The sequence below is a fragment of the Desmodus rotundus genome, chromosome 10, assembly GCF_022682495.2.
Source record: "Desmodus rotundus isolate HL8 chromosome 10, HLdesRot8A.1, whole genome shotgun sequence".
NCBI classification, from domain to species: Eukaryota; Metazoa; Chordata; class Mammalia; order Chiroptera; family Phyllostomidae; genus Desmodus; species Desmodus rotundus.
In genome coordinates this window covers 4,056,036-4,077,749 of record NC_071396.1, presented here as the reverse complement: position 1 = coordinate 4,077,749, position 21,714 = coordinate 4,056,036, and the positions used below count along the sequence as shown (strand labels likewise).

The window sequence follows — 21,714 nt, the reverse complement described above, 5'->3', positions numbered from 1 at the left end:
GCTCTGCAGGACCCGTCGCAGTTTCGGAAGGGGCGGGACCTGAGGGAAGGGGTGGGGCTTCCGGGTGCCGGAGCAGGCCGCATCCGGGACCCTCGCCAGTCGGGAGCGAGGGCGAACTAGATGAGGGGGGCGTGGCTCATTCCCGGGAGCCAGAGGTGGAGGCCCGGGCGGTGCGGCGGCGCTGTGGGGGGTTCCGAGCAGTCCCCGCCCGTGAGGCCGCCACGTTTCGTCGTTTCCCCGCGCTGAGCAGGGCTCTCCCGGTGGTGCTGCGGGTCGGACGGACGGCCGCCAAGCCCAGGTGAGGAAACTACGTATGGGAGGCTGGCGGGGGCCCTTTGTGCGGTCTACGCGACTCCGGTGGCGCGCAGGCCCTGGTTGACCCTCCGGGTCCCTCACCCCGCATCTTCGTCGGAGGCCGGGGAGACGCGTCTTTGTCGCCCTCCCCACCTCTGCACCCTTCGAGGACGCCGAGCGGACCCGGCACCGCTGTGGGGCATCCTCGCTCGGCCGGGCCCGAGCGCCCCGCAGGCGGGTTCTGTAGGGCCCGACTTCCTCCTGCGCCGCTTCCCCCTGCTCCTTTCGCGACCTCTTTCTAGCCGCCTTGCCTGCAGTAGGCTCGGGAAGAAGGATCTTTGTGGGAAGACGAGGCGGCCTTATCCCAGAGGGAACGACGGGAGAGGGGGAGTCGGGGCAAATGTGCCCTCTGGGTCCCCAGGGTGGTGGACAAGATAAGGGGACGCTTCCGAGGGAAAGGAGGTTGCAAAGACGTACCGCGTTGACCTGAAAGCATTTGCGATGGTTCCAAGGTTGAGTGATGAGCTAAGCCCAAAATGGCCATTTTCACGAAATCGCCCTCATGCAACAGGCTGTTGCAGAACACTCGTGTTGAGGTGAAAGTCTTTCAGGGAACATTTATGCACAGGGAATGTAATAAGTAATGTAATGACTGTGTGTGGTTCTAGGTGGATACTGAAAACACGAGGGGGACACTTTGTAACGTATAGGATTGTCTAACCCTGTGCTGTACACCTGAAAGTGGTACAGAAGAACATTAACTGTCAACCGTAACTGAAAAAAAAAAGTTTTACGTATTTATGCATCACTCTCTAAACCTTTTTAGTTCCAAGAGGAGCCTTTGGCTTCCAGGAAAAATGTTTTAGTGCATAACACTCGGATTTCTGGCTCCTCAGACGACCTGCATCTTAGAGTTATATTGAGCTTTGCACTGTAAGGAGGCACGAAATAAACACGTTAACTTTTACTGGGAAACAACAATACAGCTTCTGTATTAAAACAAGCATGGGTATAATGTGGAGTAGAAGCCGAAATTTGTATCGTGTCTGATTTCTTTTTGATATTTTGTTTATTTACTTTTAGAGATGGGAAGGGAGGGAGAAAGAGAGGGAGAGAAACATCCTTCGGTTGTCTCACAGGGGCGCCCCGATAGGGACCCGGCCTTCGACTAATTGATGTGCCCGGACTGGGAATCGAACCGGCGACCTTTCGGTTCGCAGGCCAGTGCTCAATCCACTGAGCCACACCAGCCAGGGCTCAAGTGTCTGATTTAAAGGAAAAAAAAAAGTTGGAACGTTCTTGAGGTTTGTCGTTGGGAGTCTGCCCTTTCACTGGAGGACGCCAGTTCACTCTCTGCCCTGTAAATTGATCTTTAGTGGAAAATCTGTGAGGCCCAGGGGTGTAGCTTATATCCTTAGGAACCATACTGAGAATGTGTCCTCAGACCCCAGGGCTGTTGGCGGTCCTTTGCGGTATTGCTGCTGTGGACTTGAAAGTGTATTCTGTGCTAAATCCATCAAAACAAACAGGTATTTGAAACCCAACTTAACATGGCACCTATTGAAGAAAGACTGAACTGAAAATTTAGCTCTTGCCACAAACTGAAAATAATCAGAAAGGGGAGTTAACATTTCTTTGATTTTGTTAACGTTTAATCCTAAGAGTTCATGTAAAAATCCAGATTGGAAAATCCAGATTTCTGGGTCTTTGAGAAAAAATTGGAAAGATCTGGCAATACTAGGCCTAAACCACATGACAACTGCTGGGCTGAAGGTGCGCGGCATAAGGGTGGCAGGCTTGGCTTGGTCCACTCGTGTTCATTACCAGTCTAAATAATACGGTGCTTTGAATTCATGGCCAATTTCAAATTGTGGCCCTGCTTTTAATAATATTGAGATGTCTAGTTTCTTCCAAAATTTTTAATTTATAGAAATTTAATGCATTTAGCAGTATCAGATTCTTTGGAGTAGCTCCCTCAATTTTTTTTATTCCCCTCTCTCGCAAACCTATGGGCCATCTGCAACCTTCACCCTTAGTGAGAGAGGTAGCGGTCAGTGGGCCAGTGTCCACCTGGATGCTGTAAAGCTCATTCTGTCCCACCTCTCTTCGGGGCTCACTCCCTCCACTGTGCCCTTTCTCTAAAGCTGCGCTTCTATAAGAGAGTTGCTTACTTGTTAAGTCTTCCACGCTGTATCCCTCCTCATTTCACTGGAACCACTCTGGCATTTTTCTTTCCTCATCATCCTGTTTGTCAAATCCAGTGATGCTTTCCTAGCTTTATTTTACTTGCTACCTGAGCAGCATTTCACATTCCCAGCTGTTCACTGCTGGAAATTCACCCTGTGGTCCATGATACCATTTTCCTGCTTTTAAGTCTGTGTACCCCTCTTCTTTCTACTTTAAAGGGCCTTTTCTCCCTAGCTCTGTTCTTATCCTCACTTGAGGACACACTTACTGATTTTATTGATTTTAGAGAGAGGGGGGAAGGAAGGAGAGAGAGAAACATTCATCAGTTGCCTCTTGATCACGCCCTGACGGAACCTACAACATAGGTAGGTGCCCTGATTGGGAATTGAACCTACAACATTTTGGTTTATGGGATGACTCTTCAACCGCTTGAGCCACACCAGCCAGGGCTTCTCCCTAGCTCTTAATTCTTAATATTCACCAGGATTCCGCACAATATATAAACATGCTCAAGCTTTTAAAATCTTCAAAACAGAATTCCTCTTTAAGCTACTACTTTCTCTGTCAGACATATTTCTTTACAGCTCTGCCAATATACTTAGTTCCTTTACTAAAGTCTAAAGACACAGTACAAGGTTTCAGAAACCCCTTTCTGGAGTGCCTTCCCCCAAACTTTCTGTGGCAGTTTTTCAGTTTGTCTTTTCTGCAGAAGCCTTCCTGGATGATTGAGACTGTTATTTTTATCCTCCCTTGTTCATTCATGGTACCTTTCCATCAGACATTTAATTACAGTTTGCTCTGAATTGTGTATGTATTTCTGCTTCACCAAATAGAATGTGACTTCCCTGAGGACAGGAAAAAAAAATTTAATCTTTATAATGGAACAGAATCTTCCTGTCTTCCACATAGTATGCAGTAAGTGCTGGTTGGGGTTTTTTGTTGGTTGTGTTGTATTTTGTGTGCCATGGGGAGAAGCCCAGGGTACTGTAATAGAATGAATAGGCAGGCACTTGAGGCTTCTGGATAAACAACTACACTGAGTAAAAGCAGTACAGAGGTATAGAGTGGTGAGGGATTGTGGTTGCCGACAGCTAGTTCTAGTAGCTTTGCCAGCAGACTTAACCATGGCACACTGGCCAGGTTGTGATTCGTACCCAGTGCCTATACCAGTCATGTGGCAAGAGAGTTGAGGGTGTCACCTGCAAAACTGTGATAAATACAAATGCTTAGGCCTCACCCCAGGCTGAATTAAGAAAGAAGCTGTAAGGACGGTGGTTGGGGTCCACCAGTGTGTACAAGTGTATGTGTGTATATGTTTAAAGATTTTATTTATTTATTTTTAGAGAGGGGGGAAGGGAGGGAGAAAGAAAGGGTGAGAAACATCATTCGAGGGTTGCCTCTCAAATGCTCCCAACTGGGACGGAATCTGTCATCCAGGCATATGCCCTGACCAGGACTCAAACTGGTACCTTTTTGCTTTGCAGGATGATACCCAACCCACTGAGCCACACCAGTCAGGGCCAGTGTGTGTTTTAACGAGCACTGAAAGTAGTGTTGATGCACACAAAGTTTGCAAACCACTGGCTAAGGGCAGTCAAGGGGCTCTGGGCAGGCCTGGCCTCCCCTGAAGGACATTGCTGCCAGGAAGAGGTCAAGAGAGGGGTGGGAGTCGGTTAGAAATGGGTGCATGTTATGCGACCAAAAATGTCTACTGAGTTACTCAGGAATAAAAATCCTGAGATCTTAGGGTCAGCTACTGTTCCTGCTGTTCCTGCTGTCCCTATCCCTTTTTTCCTCCATCTGAGCCTCCAGACCCCGATGCTGAGCTGCCTGCTGAGTCTGTGAGGCAACAGACTGTGCCACAAAAGTGTGACTTCTTAGTTGTTGGTTCTGATTATCATATCATCACTTACTGAGCTTAAAAAAATATTTTTAAATCAAAATATTTCATGGCAGATTTCAATAAGCATAGATTCATATTTCCCTTTTTATATTTTTACTGTGTCAATCTAGTAAGTGACGTTTTGCTTTTTGACAGGTTTCCTAAACAACAGAAAAATGGGTGACTCAGTAAACCAATTGCAGCCACTGAATGAGAAGCAGATAGCCAATTCAGAAGGTGGATATGTATGGCAAGTCACGGATATGAATCGCCTACATCGGTTCTTATGTTTTGGTTCTGAAGGTGGGACTTACTATATCAAAGAGCAGAAGTTGGGCCTTGAAAATGCCGAAGCTTTAATCAGATTGATTGAAGATGGTAGAGGGTGTGAAGTAATACAGGAGATAAAGTCATTTAGTCAGGAAGGCAGAACCGCGAAGCAGGAGCCCATGCTCTTTGCGCTGGCCATTTGCTCCCAGTGTTCCGACTTGAGCACGAAGCAAGCCGCCTTTAAGGCTGTTGCTGAAGTCTGTCGCATCCCTACGCATCTCTTCACTTTCATCCAGTTTAAGAAAGACCTGAAGGAAAGCATGAAATGTGGCATGTGGGGTCGCGCCCTGCGGAAGGCTGTTGCAGACTGGTACAATGGAAAAGGTGGGATGGCCCTTGCTCTGGCTGTGACAAAATACAAACAGAGAAACGGCTGGTCTCACAAAGATCTGCTAAGACTGTCACATCTTAAACCCTCCAGTGAAGGTAAGCATAACCTCTTCAGGCAGGGTGCAGATATCCAATAAATAACACATTCATTTGACATAAGACGATTGTGTACTATTTTCTAGAAACACCCTTTCATTCTCAAGACACATAGATTAACTAATTCAAATATGTTAAATGCAAACCTGGAATTAAACACCTACCACAGGCAATCCAGACATGAACAATCAAGAGTCAAATGACAGATTTACAAGTTAATCTTCTACATCCTAAAATGTCACCATGCTGACTGGAATGCCCATCCTAGTGACTGGACTCTGACAGCAGCCTGGATGTGTTCCAGTTGTAGTCAGCAGCGCAGCTGGGAGCCAGTAGATGGCAGACAGCCAGGCTCTGTAGCCCCTTCTTGTTTATTCCCACTCTGCCCTCCTTTTTTTTTAAGTTGGGAAAACAAAGTAGAAGATATGCTCACATGCAACATTTAGTTACTTAAGAAAATGGTAGAGTTACTTAAGTTATTTAAGATTTTGCAGTAAAATCTGAAAGATAGCAAAAGTCACAATACTTTAGAAGTTTCAGCATATGAGTTAACTTCGATCAAATTTTTAAATCAGAGTTCAGAAATAGCATATAAGCTCAGTCTGTCTTAGAGATGTTTTTTATTTGACCTGCCCCAATATTTTAGGGGAAAATGAATTCCTTACCAACATCACATAAAATAAATCAGAAGACATCACATAAAAGTCCATTTTCTGGTTTCTTTTGAAAATAGTTTTTTGGGGCAGTGCTAAGCAAATACTTAGCTAAAATATTTGTCAGGGCATAGTCTCTTGGGTTTACCCCAGTCCTGACCAGTCTCAATCATATCACGTGTCCTGCTTGATTATTTATTTTGCCCACCTTTTCTCCATAGACTTAAATTTGGTAATTCCTTCCCTCTTCCCCCTTTTTGCAGAAGTGGAAAGTAAGGCCTACATCAATCGCACACCACTCATTGGCAGAGCATAGGCTACAACCCAGGTTTTCTCAGCACCCCCAATCCAAAGCTCTTTTGACTATTAAATCATAAAAGAAAACACATTATTTTCCTTTTTTAAAGTTTGGCCTATAGCCCTGGCTGGTATGGCTCAGTGGATTGAGTGCCAGCCTGCGAACCAGAGGGTCGCAGGTTTGAGTCCCAGTCAGGGCACATGCTGGGGTTACGGCCAGGTTCCCAATGCGGGGGGCGTGCAAAAGGCAACCACACCGATATTTCTTTCCCTCTCTTTCTCCTTTCCTACCCCTCTCAAAAAATAAACAAAATCTTTTTTTTTTAATTTGCCCTATAATACTTTCTTGGCTATTAAAAAAAAGATAAACTGCCTACATATCTGTCCACATCCACTTATCTCTACCATTCATACATATATAATTATCAGCTAAAAGGGACAATTGAATATGAAATTAATTGAAATAGATCTGTACTTTGGAGAGTTCTGCTGACATTATATACCTAAAATAAGCCCTGTCTACCAAATTTCTGATGCTCGTGTCTCCAAAAATAAAGCTCTACAATAAAATGAAAATATAGTTTTATCTCCAAAGTCTCATTTGAAACAGTGATGGAATAAGCAAAGTTAGTTGACTATTTGTTCACGTATTTGCTATATCATGGAAAACAGCTCACAGATTAAAGAAGTTAATACCTACTTATGCCTTTCATATATAAGGCATTCTCAGTAAGCATGTTTTTTCTACCTACTAATCCTATCTATCTTTTAAATTCTTTATTTTGTTAAAGGACTTGCTATTGTGACCAAATATATTACTAAGGGCTGGAAAGAGGTCCAGGAATTGTATAAAGACAAAGCACTTTCTGTGGAGACTGAAAAATTATTAAAGTATTTGGAGGCTGTAGAGAAGGTAAAGCGCACAAAGGATGAACTGGAAGTCATCCATCTGATAGAGGAGCACAGGTTGGTTAGAGAACACCTTCTGACAAGTCACTTAAAGTCCAGAGAGGTAAGTAAAGTAGGATATGTAAATAGCGTGTGTTTGAACTGATTTATAATGTATCAAAAAGATAAACTTTGGGTAACTATATATCCATTAATTCTTTATCAGGTATATTTTAAATATATCTTTTAATGTATATTTAAAACACCTAATGAAGTGCCCAAATTCAGTTAGCATTCAGTAATGTTAAAGAACAAGTTAGTTTATTTGATAAGACTGACCAATTCACACAAATTTTTATTTAGAAAGTACTCTGAAAGCCTTAGAAAATGTTATTAATACCGTTATCATTGGTACAGGTACATTATACTGATTCATAACTCCTGATGTTTCTGTCTCTGTTACTGCAATAGGTGTGGAAAGCTTTGTTACAAGAAATGCCTCTTACTGCATTACTAAGAAATCTAGGAAAGATGACCTCTAATTCGGTGCTTGAGCCAGGAAATTCAGAAGTATCTTTAGTATGTGAGAAGCTGTGTAATGACAAACTGTTAAAAAAGGTAAGCATTACCTTTATTAGCTACTACTGATTGAAGGCTTTGACTCCTAAATTTTGGAAATGCAGTTAGCGTGTTATAGGTATTCTGAGATTTTTATCATACCAAATTGCATTTTGACTCTGAAATCTAAGATTAATTAATATGTCATCATCTTCTCTTTTCTTTATAAAATGCATCAGCTACACTAACAAGTATCTGAGGCACATAATTATTAGCTTTCATTTGAATTTTGCATTTACTAGTTGGTGCGAAGGTTCTGGGTTGTTGTTAAGCTGAATTTTGCATTTACTTTCTGTCTTTGTCTTATTTCTAGGCTCGTATACATCCATTTCATATTTTAGTTGCATTAGAAACTTACAAAACAGGTCATGGGCTCAGAGGAAAACTGAAATGGCGTCCTGATGAAGAAATTTTGAAAGCTTTGGATGCTGCCTTTTACAAAACATTTAAGGTGATGGTTTGATTTTTGTTTTAAGACAAATGATACATTTAGATAGGACTCTGCATCTTCTGTAAAAAAAAAAAAAGAGAGAGAGAGAAAGAAAGAAAGAAATTATCCTCACCCAAGGAATGATTATTGATTTTAGAGAGAGAGGAAGGGAGGGAGGGAAACATCGACGTGAGAGAAAAACATCAAACGGTTGCCTCTCGTACCCATAGTGACTAGGGACCAAACCTGCAACCCCGGCATGTGCCCTGACTGGAAATCAAACCTGTGACCCTTCAGTTTACAGGACAATGCTCCAAACAACTAATCCACACTGGCCAGGGGGGTAAAAAAAAATTTTTTTAAGGTATTAACTTTTTAACTATATTAATTAGAGACTTACTTGTTTTTTATTAATTCATGTAAAGGTGGATATATAACTGACATTGTAAATTTGTGAGTAAAGTATTTCTCCCTACCTTTGGGCAATAACCATTATCCTAAGATCATTTTGATAAGTTTTAAATTACCAGATTTGAAATTTTGTATTATTGGAGAGTCCTTGACTTGGACCTCTGTCCTCTGTTTTTCCTGTTAATCAATAGTGTATCTCCTACGTCTTGATAAGTGATTTTAGGGCTGAAAATCCTACTTCAGGGCCATAAGTTAAAATTTTACATTTAAAAAATTTCTTGTTATTCAACAAAATACTAACAGCCAAATTTAGCAGCATATTAAAGGGACTGTACAAGTGAGATTTATCCTCAGCACTCAAGGATGGTTCAATATGTGAAAATTAATCAGTGTAATCACGTTAATAAAATGAAGTAATGGCCACATGATCATCTCAGTTGCAGAAAAGCATTTGACAGTTCAATAACCTTCCATGACTTAAACAACTGTACTCAATAAATTAGGAATGGAAGTGATCTTCCTTAACATGATAATGGCTATATATAAAAAACACACAGCTATCGTTATACAGTGATGAAAGATGAAATCTTTTCACCTAACATCAGGAATAAGATAAGGATGCCCACTTTTCCACCTAAATTCCACAAACTATTGAAAATTCTAAAAGTTAGGCAAGAAAAAAAAGGCATCCAAATTGGAAAGGAAGAAAAATTACCTCTGTACTCAGATGCCATGATCTTAAATGTACAAAACCCTAAAGAATCCATAAGAAACTTCTAAAAGCTAACAAATTCAGCAGTTGCAGAATACAAAATCAACAAGCAAAAATCAGTAGTATGTCTACATGCTAGCCCTGAAAAATCAAAAGCTAAGAAAACATTTCAATTTACAATAGCATCTAAAAGAATAAGAGACTTGGGAATTTAACTATGAATGTGCAAGACTTGTACACTGAGAACTACTAAGCATTGCTAAATGAAACTTAAGACATAAATGGGAAGACATTCCATGTTCACAGTTGGAAGACTTAATATTCTTAAGATGACAGTACTACCCAAAGTGATCTACAGTAATAGACTCTTAAATATGACACCAAAAGCACAGGCAAAAAAAAGGAAAAGTAAATTGGACTTCATCAAAATTTAAATCTTTGATGCATCAAAGGACATTATCAGGAGTGTGAAAAGAAAACCTACAGAATAGGAGAAAGTATTTGCAGATCATATATCTGATTGGGCTTTAATGTTCAGAATATATATAAAGAATGACAACAGTAAAAATACAAAAAACCCATTTCAAAAATGGGCAAAGTGCTTGAATAAACATTTCTCCAAAGATGATGTACAGATGGCCAATAAGCATATAAAACTGTGAACATCATTGGTCATTAGGGGAATGCATATCAACACCAAGTGCGATACCACTTCACACTCGCTGGATGACTTATCAAAAAAGCAGAAGTAATAAGTGAGAATTGAAGCCGTAGTGTATTGCTGGTAGGAATATAAAACGGTGCAGCCCTGTGGAAAACAGTTTGGCTGTTCCTCAGAAAGTTAAATGTATGTTGAAGTACCATACCATCCAGCTATTCCACCACTTACGTATACACCCAAAAGAACTGAGACCGGGGACTCAGACACTTGTACACAAATGTTCATAGGAGCATTATTCACGATAGCCAACAGGTAAAAACCACCCACGTGTTCGTCAGCAGGTGAATGGATGAACAAAATGTGGTGGTAGTCAGCCTTACAAAGGAATGGAATTAGAAATATGCCACAACATGGATGAACCTTGGAAAATACGCTAAGTGAAATAAGCCAGGCGCAAAAGGACAAATACTACATGATTTCACTATATGAGGTAGCTCTAGAGTAGGCAAATCCGTAGAGAAAGGGAAAATAGAAGTTGTCAGGGACTAGAGGGAGGTAGGAATGGGTATAGATTTTCTATTTGGGATGATGAAAAGGTTCTGTAGGTAGATAGTAGTGGTGGTTACATAACATTGTGAATGTACTTAATGTCACTGGACTGTGCAAGTAAAAATGATAAAAAGTAGCCCTGACTGGTATGGCTCAGTGGATTCAACACCACCTTGTGAACTGAAAAATGATTAAAACATAAATTTTATGTTTTTTTATATTTTACCCCCCAAAACGATTTCTTGATAGAAATTCCTAGTTTACTTCTTAGGAAAAAATTTTTTTAAACAGAAAGGTGATAACTTCTTTAAATAAAATTATTGAGTAGGCTATATTATTTCCTGTGTTTTACCTCTAGTAGAAGCTAAGCATTTTTTAATTAATTTTTTTCAATCACAATTTACATTTGGTGTGATTTTGTGTTAATTTCAGGTATACTGCACAGTGGTTAGACAGTCATATCCTTTATAAAGTGTCCCCTAATATTTCCAGTACCCACCTGACACCATACATAATTATTCCAAACTTAAGCATTTTGAAACACTTCAATTAATTGGCAAATCAGAAATGAGGCCTTTTATCTGAGAGAATTTTTTAAGTGAAGGATAGGTCAATATGATTTGCTAGAAATTCAATCTACTTAAAATTTCTGTGATTGCTTTTAATGATTGTTTCATTTTGTTTTCTCTTTAGACAGTTGAGCCAACTGGGAAGCGTTTCTTGCTGGCTGTTGACGTCAGTGCTTCTATGAATCAGAGAGTTTTGGGGAGTGTCCTCAACGCCAGCGCTGTTGCCGCGGCAATGTGCATGGTGAGAACACTGGAGGCAGTTTGCAGTTTCTGCCACCCTGAGAAGATGTTACTGTGGGCAGAAATGTACACTTAAATGTGGCCAAGAATTAGGTTTTCACTAGTTTTCATCCATTTGGCATATTTGGCACATTTTAATTTTATGTAAATGCCATTTTGTATCAAAAATAAGTAAGAGTTTTAAGTATACTGTGCATAAACAGGGTCCAGCACAAATAATGCCACTTTTTTATTACAAAATCATAAGCATTGTAATTCTATAACAGTATCACACTCAAGCACACCGTTTGCCATTTTAGGTGAAATGTTCAAATTAAAGCTATAAATTATTACACTCATATTTTTACCCTACCAACTACACTCAAGCAGCCCTTCTGCCAGAGGCTGTAGATATTTTTGGGTGTGCTTATATAGTTCCATACACTTACATAGTTAGGTATAGACAGTATAGGTATATTGAAAAAGCACATCTAAAGAACAGTCAAATTTTAATTTTACAACTAAAGATAAATGTTTTTGAGGAAGAAGAAAGTATTTAGAGAACTTACTAATGACTGGAAGTGCAAGGATCGGAAACTAGTAACAATAGTCAGGAGACTTTGGTTCCAGGCTCACTGTCACTGAATAGCAATTAAATGAATCATAGACGAGATTCTTTAACTTCTCTTCTGTGGTGGCTTCCTTGTTTGTAAGAGTTTGTGAAAGTACTTTGAAAGCTATCCTGCAGTTCCAAAACACACTGAGTGCAGAAACAAAATAAGCATCATGACACATTTCCTTTACAGATGAAGTTTTATGCACTTCAAGATATACTGTATTTATTTCTCCCAAATCTGCTGAAAATTATTACCATTGAATTTTTCAGGTTGTCACACGAACAGAAAAAGATTCTCATGTAGTTGCTTTTTCAAATGAAATGGTACCATGTCCCGTAACTGCAGATATGACTTTACAACAGGTTTTAATGGCTATGAATCAGGTAAAAAAACTATTTAATTAAGCTTACTTAACATATTATATAATAATTTTGTTATTGATGTCATGCTTGGTATTAAGAAATTTGTAAGGACAAATTGTTTTCTCCCAATTTTCTCAGCATAAAATAAAAATTTATACAGGCTTTGGGAAGGCCTTTGTATTCACTCTAAACAAAATGATTATGTAAAAAATAGTACTTTTAAGTATTTTATTATTCAGATGTATCATTATAGAACCTGTGTCATTTATTCTTTCTCATGTTTTGTTCTGAGTTAGATCCCAGCAGGTGGGACTGATTGCTCTCTTCCAATGATCTGGGCTCAGAAGACAAACACAGCTGCTGATGTGTTCATTGTGTTCACTGACAATGAGACCTTTGTTGGGGATGTCCACCCAGCTGTTGCTCTGAGGCAGTATCGAAAGGTAAGACAAATTCTAATACTCTTTCTTACTCCAAATAAGACCCAGTTCTCAAACACTCACTGTTTTTCCAAAAGGAAGATACTGACAGTATATAACGCCAGTACTGGACTCAGCGGTACTTAAAATAAGAAAGATAGGCTACACATACATAATTTATTTCTACCAGTTTCAGTTCTACACAGTAATAAGAATATGCTTTATAAATGATATTTTTTGTTATCAGAATATTTCTTTTACCTTAACTATAAACTTTAATGATTCCTTGTGTTCCTTGAGAAATTAAAGTATCATTTGTGAGGTTTGTTAAGGGACAACATAAAATTAAAACAAAGCTATAATCTATGTTTTAAGGTATATGGATATTTCTGTGTTCTAATCAGTGCTCTCTAGTTGAGGTTTCTGAAATGATGGTAATGTTCTGTAGTCACACTATCCAATACGGTAGCCACTAGTCACGTGGGCTGTTGAGCTCTTGAATTGTAGATAGTGTGACTGGCAGTAGAAATAGAACTTGATGAAGAGCAGTGATTCCCAAAGTGTGGTTTCCCTACTGAGCAGCCTTAGCCTTACCTAGCACCTTGTTAGGAATGCGCATTCCAGGACCCCAAGGGAGCCCTGCTAAGGCAGAAACTTCAGTGGGACTGTGCTTCACAAGCTCTTTAAATTTGAGACCAGCAAATGAGAGAACAGAATTTGGAGTCAAGACAGCCTGGGTTCTGAATCCTGTGAAATGTATGTATTATACACAGTGAAGTTAATCCCAGAGAAATATTTTCCTGCGTTTATTCCACCTCCACGTATACTGCCCCAGTGTGCGATATGTTGGGGAAAATATCTAATGCCTCCAAATATCCTGACAGGTTTGGTAAGTAGAGTCTCTAGGCTGCTCAGGAATGTATTCTGTGGCCCACAAAACAAGTAATATAGAACTGAGAAGCAGGAATTTTGGGCAGGTTGTCTACAAAATTTTATTTTCTAGTCTTCTAAAGATCACATCATCTAGCCCTGAAAAGATTTTATGTAGAGAAAAAATAAAAAGAACTTTGTGATGAAAAGCTGTGGTAGAATTTAAAGTTTTAATTTTGGAGGTTATTTGCTCTTGCTTTCATATAATTTTTTTTACTATGTTTTGATCTTTACTTACAGAAAATGGATATTCCAGCTAAATTGATTGTTTGTGGAATGACATCAAATGGTTTCACCATTGCAGACCCAGATGACAGAGGCATGTTGGATATGTGTGGCTTTGACACTGGAGCTCTGGATGTCATTCGAAACTTCACACTAGATGTCATTTAACCATAAGCACCAGCCTGATTTGGGTGGCCCATTGCCATTGGTGATCTTGCTGCAGACATGCAGCTACTTCCCAGCTCATCTGAATCCTGTGAAAGATGTGACTATGGCCTTACCAAAAAAAAAAAAAAAAAGAAAGAAAAGGAAGGAAGGAAAAAATAGATAAGCCCAGAGTTCTTTCTGTCTGCTAAATAGCAGCTGGGAAGTAGCTTCAGAATACACTGCAGCTCCCTCTATAGAGAACTTGTTGATCAACATTGTAAACTGTCCAACAGGTTTTCTTTGGTAAATAATCACATTTGTATTTAAAAGAAGAGCCAAATTTGTAAGTAGTTCCATATCATGTCACTTATTTGAAAAGTGCTTAAAGTTTTCTTAAATGTTTTCACTGGGAAGGACAGCTTTGATCACGCCCATTCTCTGAAGTGCACTGGACCATGCAACTGTGATGGCACATCCGACTCCTCTGTACACTTTATATACCAAGGGGCTAAAACAAAAACCAAGATGGTTGATTAAATTATGAGTGGGTTTTTACAAATTCCTTTATAAGAATTTTCTAAGATCACATAAATAGCAGCTTTCTTACTCAGTAAAAACTATTTTGTTTTTTTATGTTTTATTTACACTTGTAGAATTATTACCATTAACCAGAAACACAATGGAAGTTCCTGGGAAGGGGACTCCAAAGTGTGTGTCAGCTGAGGAAGTCTCTTTGGATTGTTTCATTTGTTTGGTATATTTTACTGCTATGACCTGAGGGTGTGACTTGACAGTTTCCTCCCAGTCATAGCAACATAGCCACATGTAGTCATACTTTCTTTTTTTATACCCTTAGGTGAAAGCAACAGAAAGTGTTTCAGCATTTAATTCACCCATTCATAGTCTGAAAGTATGACAAACTCTCCACTGTAATCTCATTAGCTTTTTCCTTACTGTAAAATATTGTTCTAATTTCTTTTAACTATTTTTTTAGTCAAATTGTAAATGGGTTTTAGATATTTTCTAATTGTAAACATGTCACCAACCTCTTTCTTTGTTATTCATTGTGGCGAGACATTCTTTTTTGATAGAGTAAAAAATGATAATAAATCAAGCTAGGTCTTTCAGGTTTGAAAGTCCATCTTTAAGTAGTGTGTTACCACTAACCGGCCTCTAAGAAAGTATTTTTTACTACTTTATTTGTGTATATTAAACTTCTTTTCATTATGCTAAAGTGCATTATTTTCTTGAGCAGATACCCCTTTGTGGGGATGTTTAACCTGTTCAAATACCAATACCTTTGCTTATATCATGGTTATCTAAGCTTACACAAAATTTTATGTACTCTTTAAATAGTAGTTGAGAATTTATTCAGGATTTTAATAAATCCCTTATCACTTATGTAAAAAGGCAGACTAGGAAATGTAAACTGTAGTCTATGTGCTTGGGGTTAAACTAGAGGGTTTGTGTTTCGGGGTTTAGGCGGACTTTAGTAGTGTTAGAATTTGTGTAGGTACTATGTTCTTTTTCATGGGAAACTTGGGCTCTGGGAGTGACAAGAAAATGTTCCTTTCAAACTTATTTGATATATGAATGCTAGGTCTGATAATGTAGGCTTCAAGGCAACATACAGCAACTTGTAAAAGTTGTTATTTACCTGAGGCTTTCTGGTCAGCACAATTAGCAGCACCCCTCCCCCCGACAAAAAAAAAAAAGACACTTTCTGATGTCATTTTGTTTTTAATCCTCTATCAAACATTGGGTTTAACATCTTAGCTATTGGTATAAAGAACCTAATAGAATTGTTTTATAGTCTGGAACTCTTATGCAAACCCAAGATCTTCATAATTTAAACATCATACAATACACTTTTTATTACTGATTGAAATGTATTCCTTATTGAAATAAAAGTATACTTCCTTCAGTTATGTACCATTCCCAGTGTTTTTAGACAGATATATTCATGAATATTCATTATATTCATAATACTAAATCAGAGAAGTAAGGTTAGATGTGACCTTTTTGAAGTATTTCGGTTAGTTGAATTAAGTGGATTAGGATATGATTTAAGAAGGAAAAAAAAAACCTAAAAGGCACCACAGAAGGTACCCTTATTTTCAAATTTTGGAATTTTAGAGCTAGAACAAACCTTTGAAATGTAAACGGTGATTCTTTTTTTTTTTTCATTTTTAAATTTTGGTTAGGGAGCTAGGTTCCATGAAGTGTGGCTTTGGAACACTAGATCTAGAAATTTTCATCCCAGTATTCATATACCCACAAAATGGGAAAAAACTGACTTACAAGAGTAGGGGTGAAAACAGAATTATACAAGACTTACATCTTTTAGGTATTAAGAAATAATGTATATACATGATTGCTGTAAGAGTAGAAAAACATAGAAATTGTAAACATAATTTTGTAGTTCCTAGTAATCCTCAAGCACAATTAATGTCTTTAAGATCTGTTGCTATACAATACAGTCATATAGAAAAATAAAAAACTTTACCTCATTATGAATAAAATACAGTCAAGCGATAAAGTTTTATTTTCTGAATTATTTAGGATTACTGTCACATTAGTATTTAGGGAAATGTTGCTTTAAAAAAATCTCAAGAAAAATTAATAAACTACTTCCTAGAAAATATGTAAATATTTTCAGGATATAGAAGTAATTAGTAAAACAAAAAATCTTAAAATTCCTACCCATGTTAGTTGAAATTCCTTGAAAATTCTATTAACTAACACTGTCATATTATTTAGTGTAGTAAGTATTTTGTAGGTATGTTGTTGAGGAAGATGCTAGCAAATGGAATTCAGTGTTGCCCCTCTGGAAACTTGGTTTTTCTTACCTATTGTGTGACTGTAGAGCCCAATTTCACCTATGTGATTCAGTTTTGTTATTTTTACAAAGTAACATCTGATGCTTAGATCATAGGAAAATCATTGTTAATATCTGTATAAAAGTTTAAATTGGGAGCAGGGCTTACAATACAAATTAGAACTTAATAGTTATTAGAAGTTAATAATGTATTTTGAAAGACAAAATATTTTAGGGAAATAGGCTCAGTAATTTCTTAAAACACTTCTGAGTGGGTAAGAGTGGAAGAAAAAATTTCATAGTGAAGGTGGGTATTGACTAAGAAGTCACTATTCTCTGACCAAGAGGAAGAAGGGTATATTCCAAGTCCAACACCCTCCCAGATGGACCTAGAAAAACAAACTCAATAGTCTAAAAAAAAAAAAGAGATGCTATCAACAAACATTTGCTTAATCTTTTAAAATAACAGGGAAATTACAAATGACTGAATACTGTTTTATCAGGAGCTTTTTTTTTCTCTCTCATTTTGAGATTTTGCAAAAACAATATAAAATTATTTTGGAAAGATAAGGCAAAATTCCTGAATAAATTTGAGGATCTGACAAGTGAGAAACATCTTTAAAAGCACAATGAAGCTACATCTAAACCATAAAGGGAAATCACTATGATCACTTACTGGGTCAAATTAAAAATAAGGTCTTACTTGCAAGTACAAATTTCTTGGTAAGTGATATTTTTACAGTAAATAATACAAAAAGTGAAAAATTCTACTCTTGTATACCACAGTTTTGGACTGACTTGTTAAGTCAATATCCTCTTAGAAAAGTGTCATATAGCCTCAGTGTAAACATGCACAAAGAAGAATTAGGAAAAAGGATAAGGTAAGCTGTGAGATTAGTTGCATTTATTGTGTGCATTTACTATTTACTATTTCCCTAATATTAGCTAATAATTTGTTGGAAGACTACTTTTATACTTCTGTTTTTCTTTTAAAAGTCTCGATATTTTTGTCTTCTGTTTTTTTCTAGTCTTGTTCTACCTGGGTAATGAATGATAGGAAAGTCACCCATATTAAGGTTTGGGATGAATTTTACAGATTGCATTTTGTTCCCTATAGATTTATGATCATATTTTTTTCAAATTAATAATGGGCAGGCCTCTTGGAACAATATATTGGTATAGTCTTTCCCCAAATCTGGTTATGTTGTATACCTTTTGTTAGACATTTGCATAAGTTTTGTGGCCTTTGAGTAAGATCAGTTATTCAGCCTTTGTTTGCAATTACAGACAGATGTACCCAAAGCACTCTTGATCCTCACATTTCCAAGTTAAAAGGCCACTGTCAGAATCTTTGGTCTACTAAGTACTTCACTGAGCTTATATGCACCTGATGACTTGTGGCATAAGAGGTCTTGTAAATAACATAAGTTCACCTTCAACAATTTTGGGGGCACGTTAAACCATTTTATTGAGTGTTGAAGGGCTGGGAGGACAAGATCTGATGTGCTTAGCCTGCCTGGGATCTCCCCAGCTTCAAAGCTGCAGAAAGTTCGCTTTCAACATTTTTTTAAATTGGTAAGCTTTTTATTTGCTTTTGAAAAATTATTAAGACGTTAATTTTAAAAATAATACTGTGGTAATGTTTTTCATGTAAAAAACTAATAATGCAGTGAGGCATACTATTTGAATAAAATTATAATAAATGACTTAATTCCATAAACCCTGAAAAAGACCAAATTATATGGAAATTGGTAGAAACATAAACTAGAGAAGTTATGTTAAAGAATTGTATTACTGAAATTAGGGTGATAATTTTCAATGAGAACGAATTTTGTAAATACAATAAAAATGAAAATACACAAAAGCAGTTTGTGAACCTAAAGAGATTTTTTCTCTTTGTTTCTGTTCACCACCATGCATCGTATTAACCTAATGAACACATGATATTTAATTTTAAAATATATTTAAATTTCAGTACTTTCAGAAGTTAGTAGAATCTGTGCTTGCACAAAAGAAATAGTAAGTTAGCTCTGTTGCTGCTGGTTTTGCTTAGTGAACCCTTGGATTATTAACGGTGGTGACTGAGGTTAAAGGCTTACTATTTGATATTAATTGAAACTTTTGTTTAAATTACTTGTTAGGCTTTATTTGCAGTGTAAACTGTTTAGAATCCATACCAGCCAAGTTAAATTTTAAATGATGAATAGTAGCCAAGAAATAGTTTTTATTGCACTATTCTAAATATGGATTAATTGGTATGGTGTGGCTAGACATAATTTTTAATAGTGCATTTGAGTTATAATTTCTTCCTTTTATTGCCAGCTCCTGATAATCATGAAATTCTCCAAAGGGACACACACACACGTTTTTTAATTGGTTGGGGGAGAGGTGTTATCTAGTTCTAAATGTGCATTTGCTTTGTATAAAGGCTTTGATTTTCCCTAATTGACCACTTGAGGAATATTTAAATTACACAGACTAATGCCTGCATAGAATAAAATTTAAGTATGCAAGAGCCTTAAAGTGAAAAACATGATCTTTTTGACTGCCTTAAAATACGACTAGCTCTCCAGCACAGGCATCCCAGTTCCTTTCCATGGGGTCTGTTCAGTAATGCCTTAATAGTGTTAGTGTTTCTGAAGTACAGAATGCAAAGGGTCTGTTAGAGCTTCACTTTTAATGTAATCAATGGGACTTGAACTATTACGTTTTAAAACCTGGTTGTACGTTAACAGGGTAATCTGGGACACTGATGTGTAATACATACATGACTTAACATCAGTAATATATTGTGGTAGTTTGAGGGGTTTTTTATTGTTTTGTATAACATTATCCAAGAAGCTGGACTTTATGCAACATCTTCAAGGACCAAGTTGTATACTTAAACACTGAATGAAAAGTACAGTTATACAGTTCCAAAAATGGTTAATTTTTTAAGGGAATTTTTCAAGACAAAAGAAAAATATTTTGTTTTGAGCCTACAAGCAAATTTCATTCAAAAGAGTGAATGTAGTTGTAAAACATTGCACTGTTGCAATAAAAAGTATCCAGGCCAGTGATCTGTTTCATTACATTCACATTTTTACATTCACTTTGCCTTTCAAAGCAGGAATCTTTTATAAAACTGAAAGAGAACTTTAAATTGTCAAGCTGGTGCTTAGAATTATGATTTATAACAAGTGTAATTTTAAAGGAAAGGACCCTGAAGGCGGGGAGGTCCTGGGTCTGTTTGTTGATGAATTCCTGATGCTTCGTTGAGTCTTCCAAGTTTTCAGTGTAAATAAAATACCTAACAATGTAATTTTGGTGTTTTCTGATAGAAAATGGAAGAAATACTAATGTATTAAACTTATTTTATGATAACATGGTTTTCACCCATACTGTGAAATCTTGACTTTCCTTTCTATCTTTGCAAAATACCACCCTGAAAAGACTGTCATAGATACAGAGTGCAGGCGGGTGCTGTGTGAACTGTCGCTGGTCAGTTGTATTACATAGAAATGGATAGAAGTACCAAATAAACTCTATGCACTTCAAACAATTGTCTTCTATTTCTTTAAAGGAATAAGAATTTTAAGGTCATAATACGGCTTAATAAAATCTAAAGCTGTCAGTAATCTAATACACTGCAATAAGATGAAAATAAGGTTTTGATAACATTAGCCTTACAGTGCCTCTTTATATACTATTGCATATGACTGTTTAAAATAGATATGGTTGGGGATTCTTTTCCAATGGATTTCAGTTACAGGATCAAACTACTGGATTTAATCAAAGTGCACCTTCAAAAAGCACTTTGAAAAAAGAATTTTTGACGTGGACTTCGACCATTGGTGTCCGTGGTGTGGATGCAACGAACAAAACCACACAGACTGCAGAAGTCCCGGGGAGAACAGGGACGGCATGGCCACTCTGAGGGAGAGAGCACCCTGACCCTTGCCTGGACAGGCTTTTACTGCTTCTCTGGGAGCATCACATCAAAGAAGGTCTGCTCATTCATTATGCTCAGGTTTGCTTTAGGTGATCACCTTTTACAGATAACAAAGAAAAGAATGTTGCAAATGCAAGGGGAAAAGTGGTTGAAACCTACCCAGCTTTCCTTTGGGAAAAGTTAATTAACAAAGTCAACTGTGCAAATAAGATTTTGTTTCAGTGCCGATTTACCGAAGTTTCTTTTCTACATGAATTCCCATGAAGTGTTTCTAAAAAGTTCTAAAGATTGAAGCTGGAAGTTAGGCACAAGGGTAAGATCAAATTACATCAGAATATACTCACCAAAACTTAGAATATTTGGTTGATTTTCGAGCTCTCTATTTACTGGATATGACAGTCAATAGCTGTGCGGAGAAAAGGAAGACCACAAACTGCATTTCTTTATAGATGAAGAAAATGACTTAAAGGTTTTTTTTATTAAACCTTGAGTTTAAAAATATTGCTTACGGTATTTTTTAATAATATATATTAGTTAGAACACAATGAAATCCAGATATATATAAACAAGACACTTTTTCCTCCCTCAACTTCTCAGCTTCCCAATTAGAGGTTTGGCACTGTAAACGTAAATTGATTAGTGATAAAATAAGAAAACCAATGGCCCATTTAAAAAATATATTAATGGGCTTCAGTAAAGTTTACCTTTCAGATCTTAACGTTAAAAATGAAGGAAGACTGAAAAAAGGTAACTCTTCACCCGGGCGCCATTCTCTTCTCTCCGGCCCAGGGTTCTGGGGAAGAGGGCAGAGCTGCTGCCGACCCCTCGGCCTCGTCTTCCTTAGACGCTGCACCCTCACGGAGCCGGAAGGGAAGGTGCGGCGGACCGGGTGGGCCTCCCCGTCGTCTGTCCGTGGCAGCCCCAACCCGCAGCGCGCTGGTTGGAAGGCCGCGGGCACCGACGGCGGACCGAAGCCTTCGGAAGAGATGAGCGAGCCCGGTCCGCTGGCCCGCAGCCCCGGAAGCCGCAGCCGTCCGCAAAGCGGGAAGCGGGTCCTCACGAGAACCCGACAGCCAGCCCCTCGGTCTCGGACCTGCAGCCTCCAGAACTGTGAGAAGTCCTGTTTGTGAGGGACACCA

The 21,714-nt window shown here is 38.0% G+C and overlaps 1 protein-coding gene across 2 annotated transcripts; it reads left to right on the top strand.

The window, feature by feature from the left end:
- The first annotated feature begins 62 nt into the window (after positions 1–62).
- Positions 63–20,185, top strand: RO60 (Ro60, Y RNA binding protein). Of its 2 annotated transcripts, XM_024576026.4 has the most exons (9): positions 63–298; positions 4,520–5,119; positions 6,861–7,081; positions 7,429–7,575; positions 7,889–8,026; positions 11,032–11,148; positions 12,013–12,126; positions 12,402–12,548; positions 13,695–20,185. In XM_024576026.4, exons 2-9 carry the CDS (start codon positions 4,540–4,542, stop codon positions 13,845–13,847), a joined length of 1,617 nt encoding a protein of 538 aa, XP_024431794.1. In that variant the 5' UTR covers positions 63–298; positions 4,520–4,539; the 3' UTR covers positions 13,848–20,185. The 2 variants fall into 2 exon arrangements, with proteins under 2 accessions (XP_024431794.1, XP_053768859.1); XM_053912884.1 differs by lacking the exon at positions 63–298 and having other exon boundaries at positions 4,515–5,119.
- Positions 20,186–21,714: the final 1,529 nt, after the last annotated feature.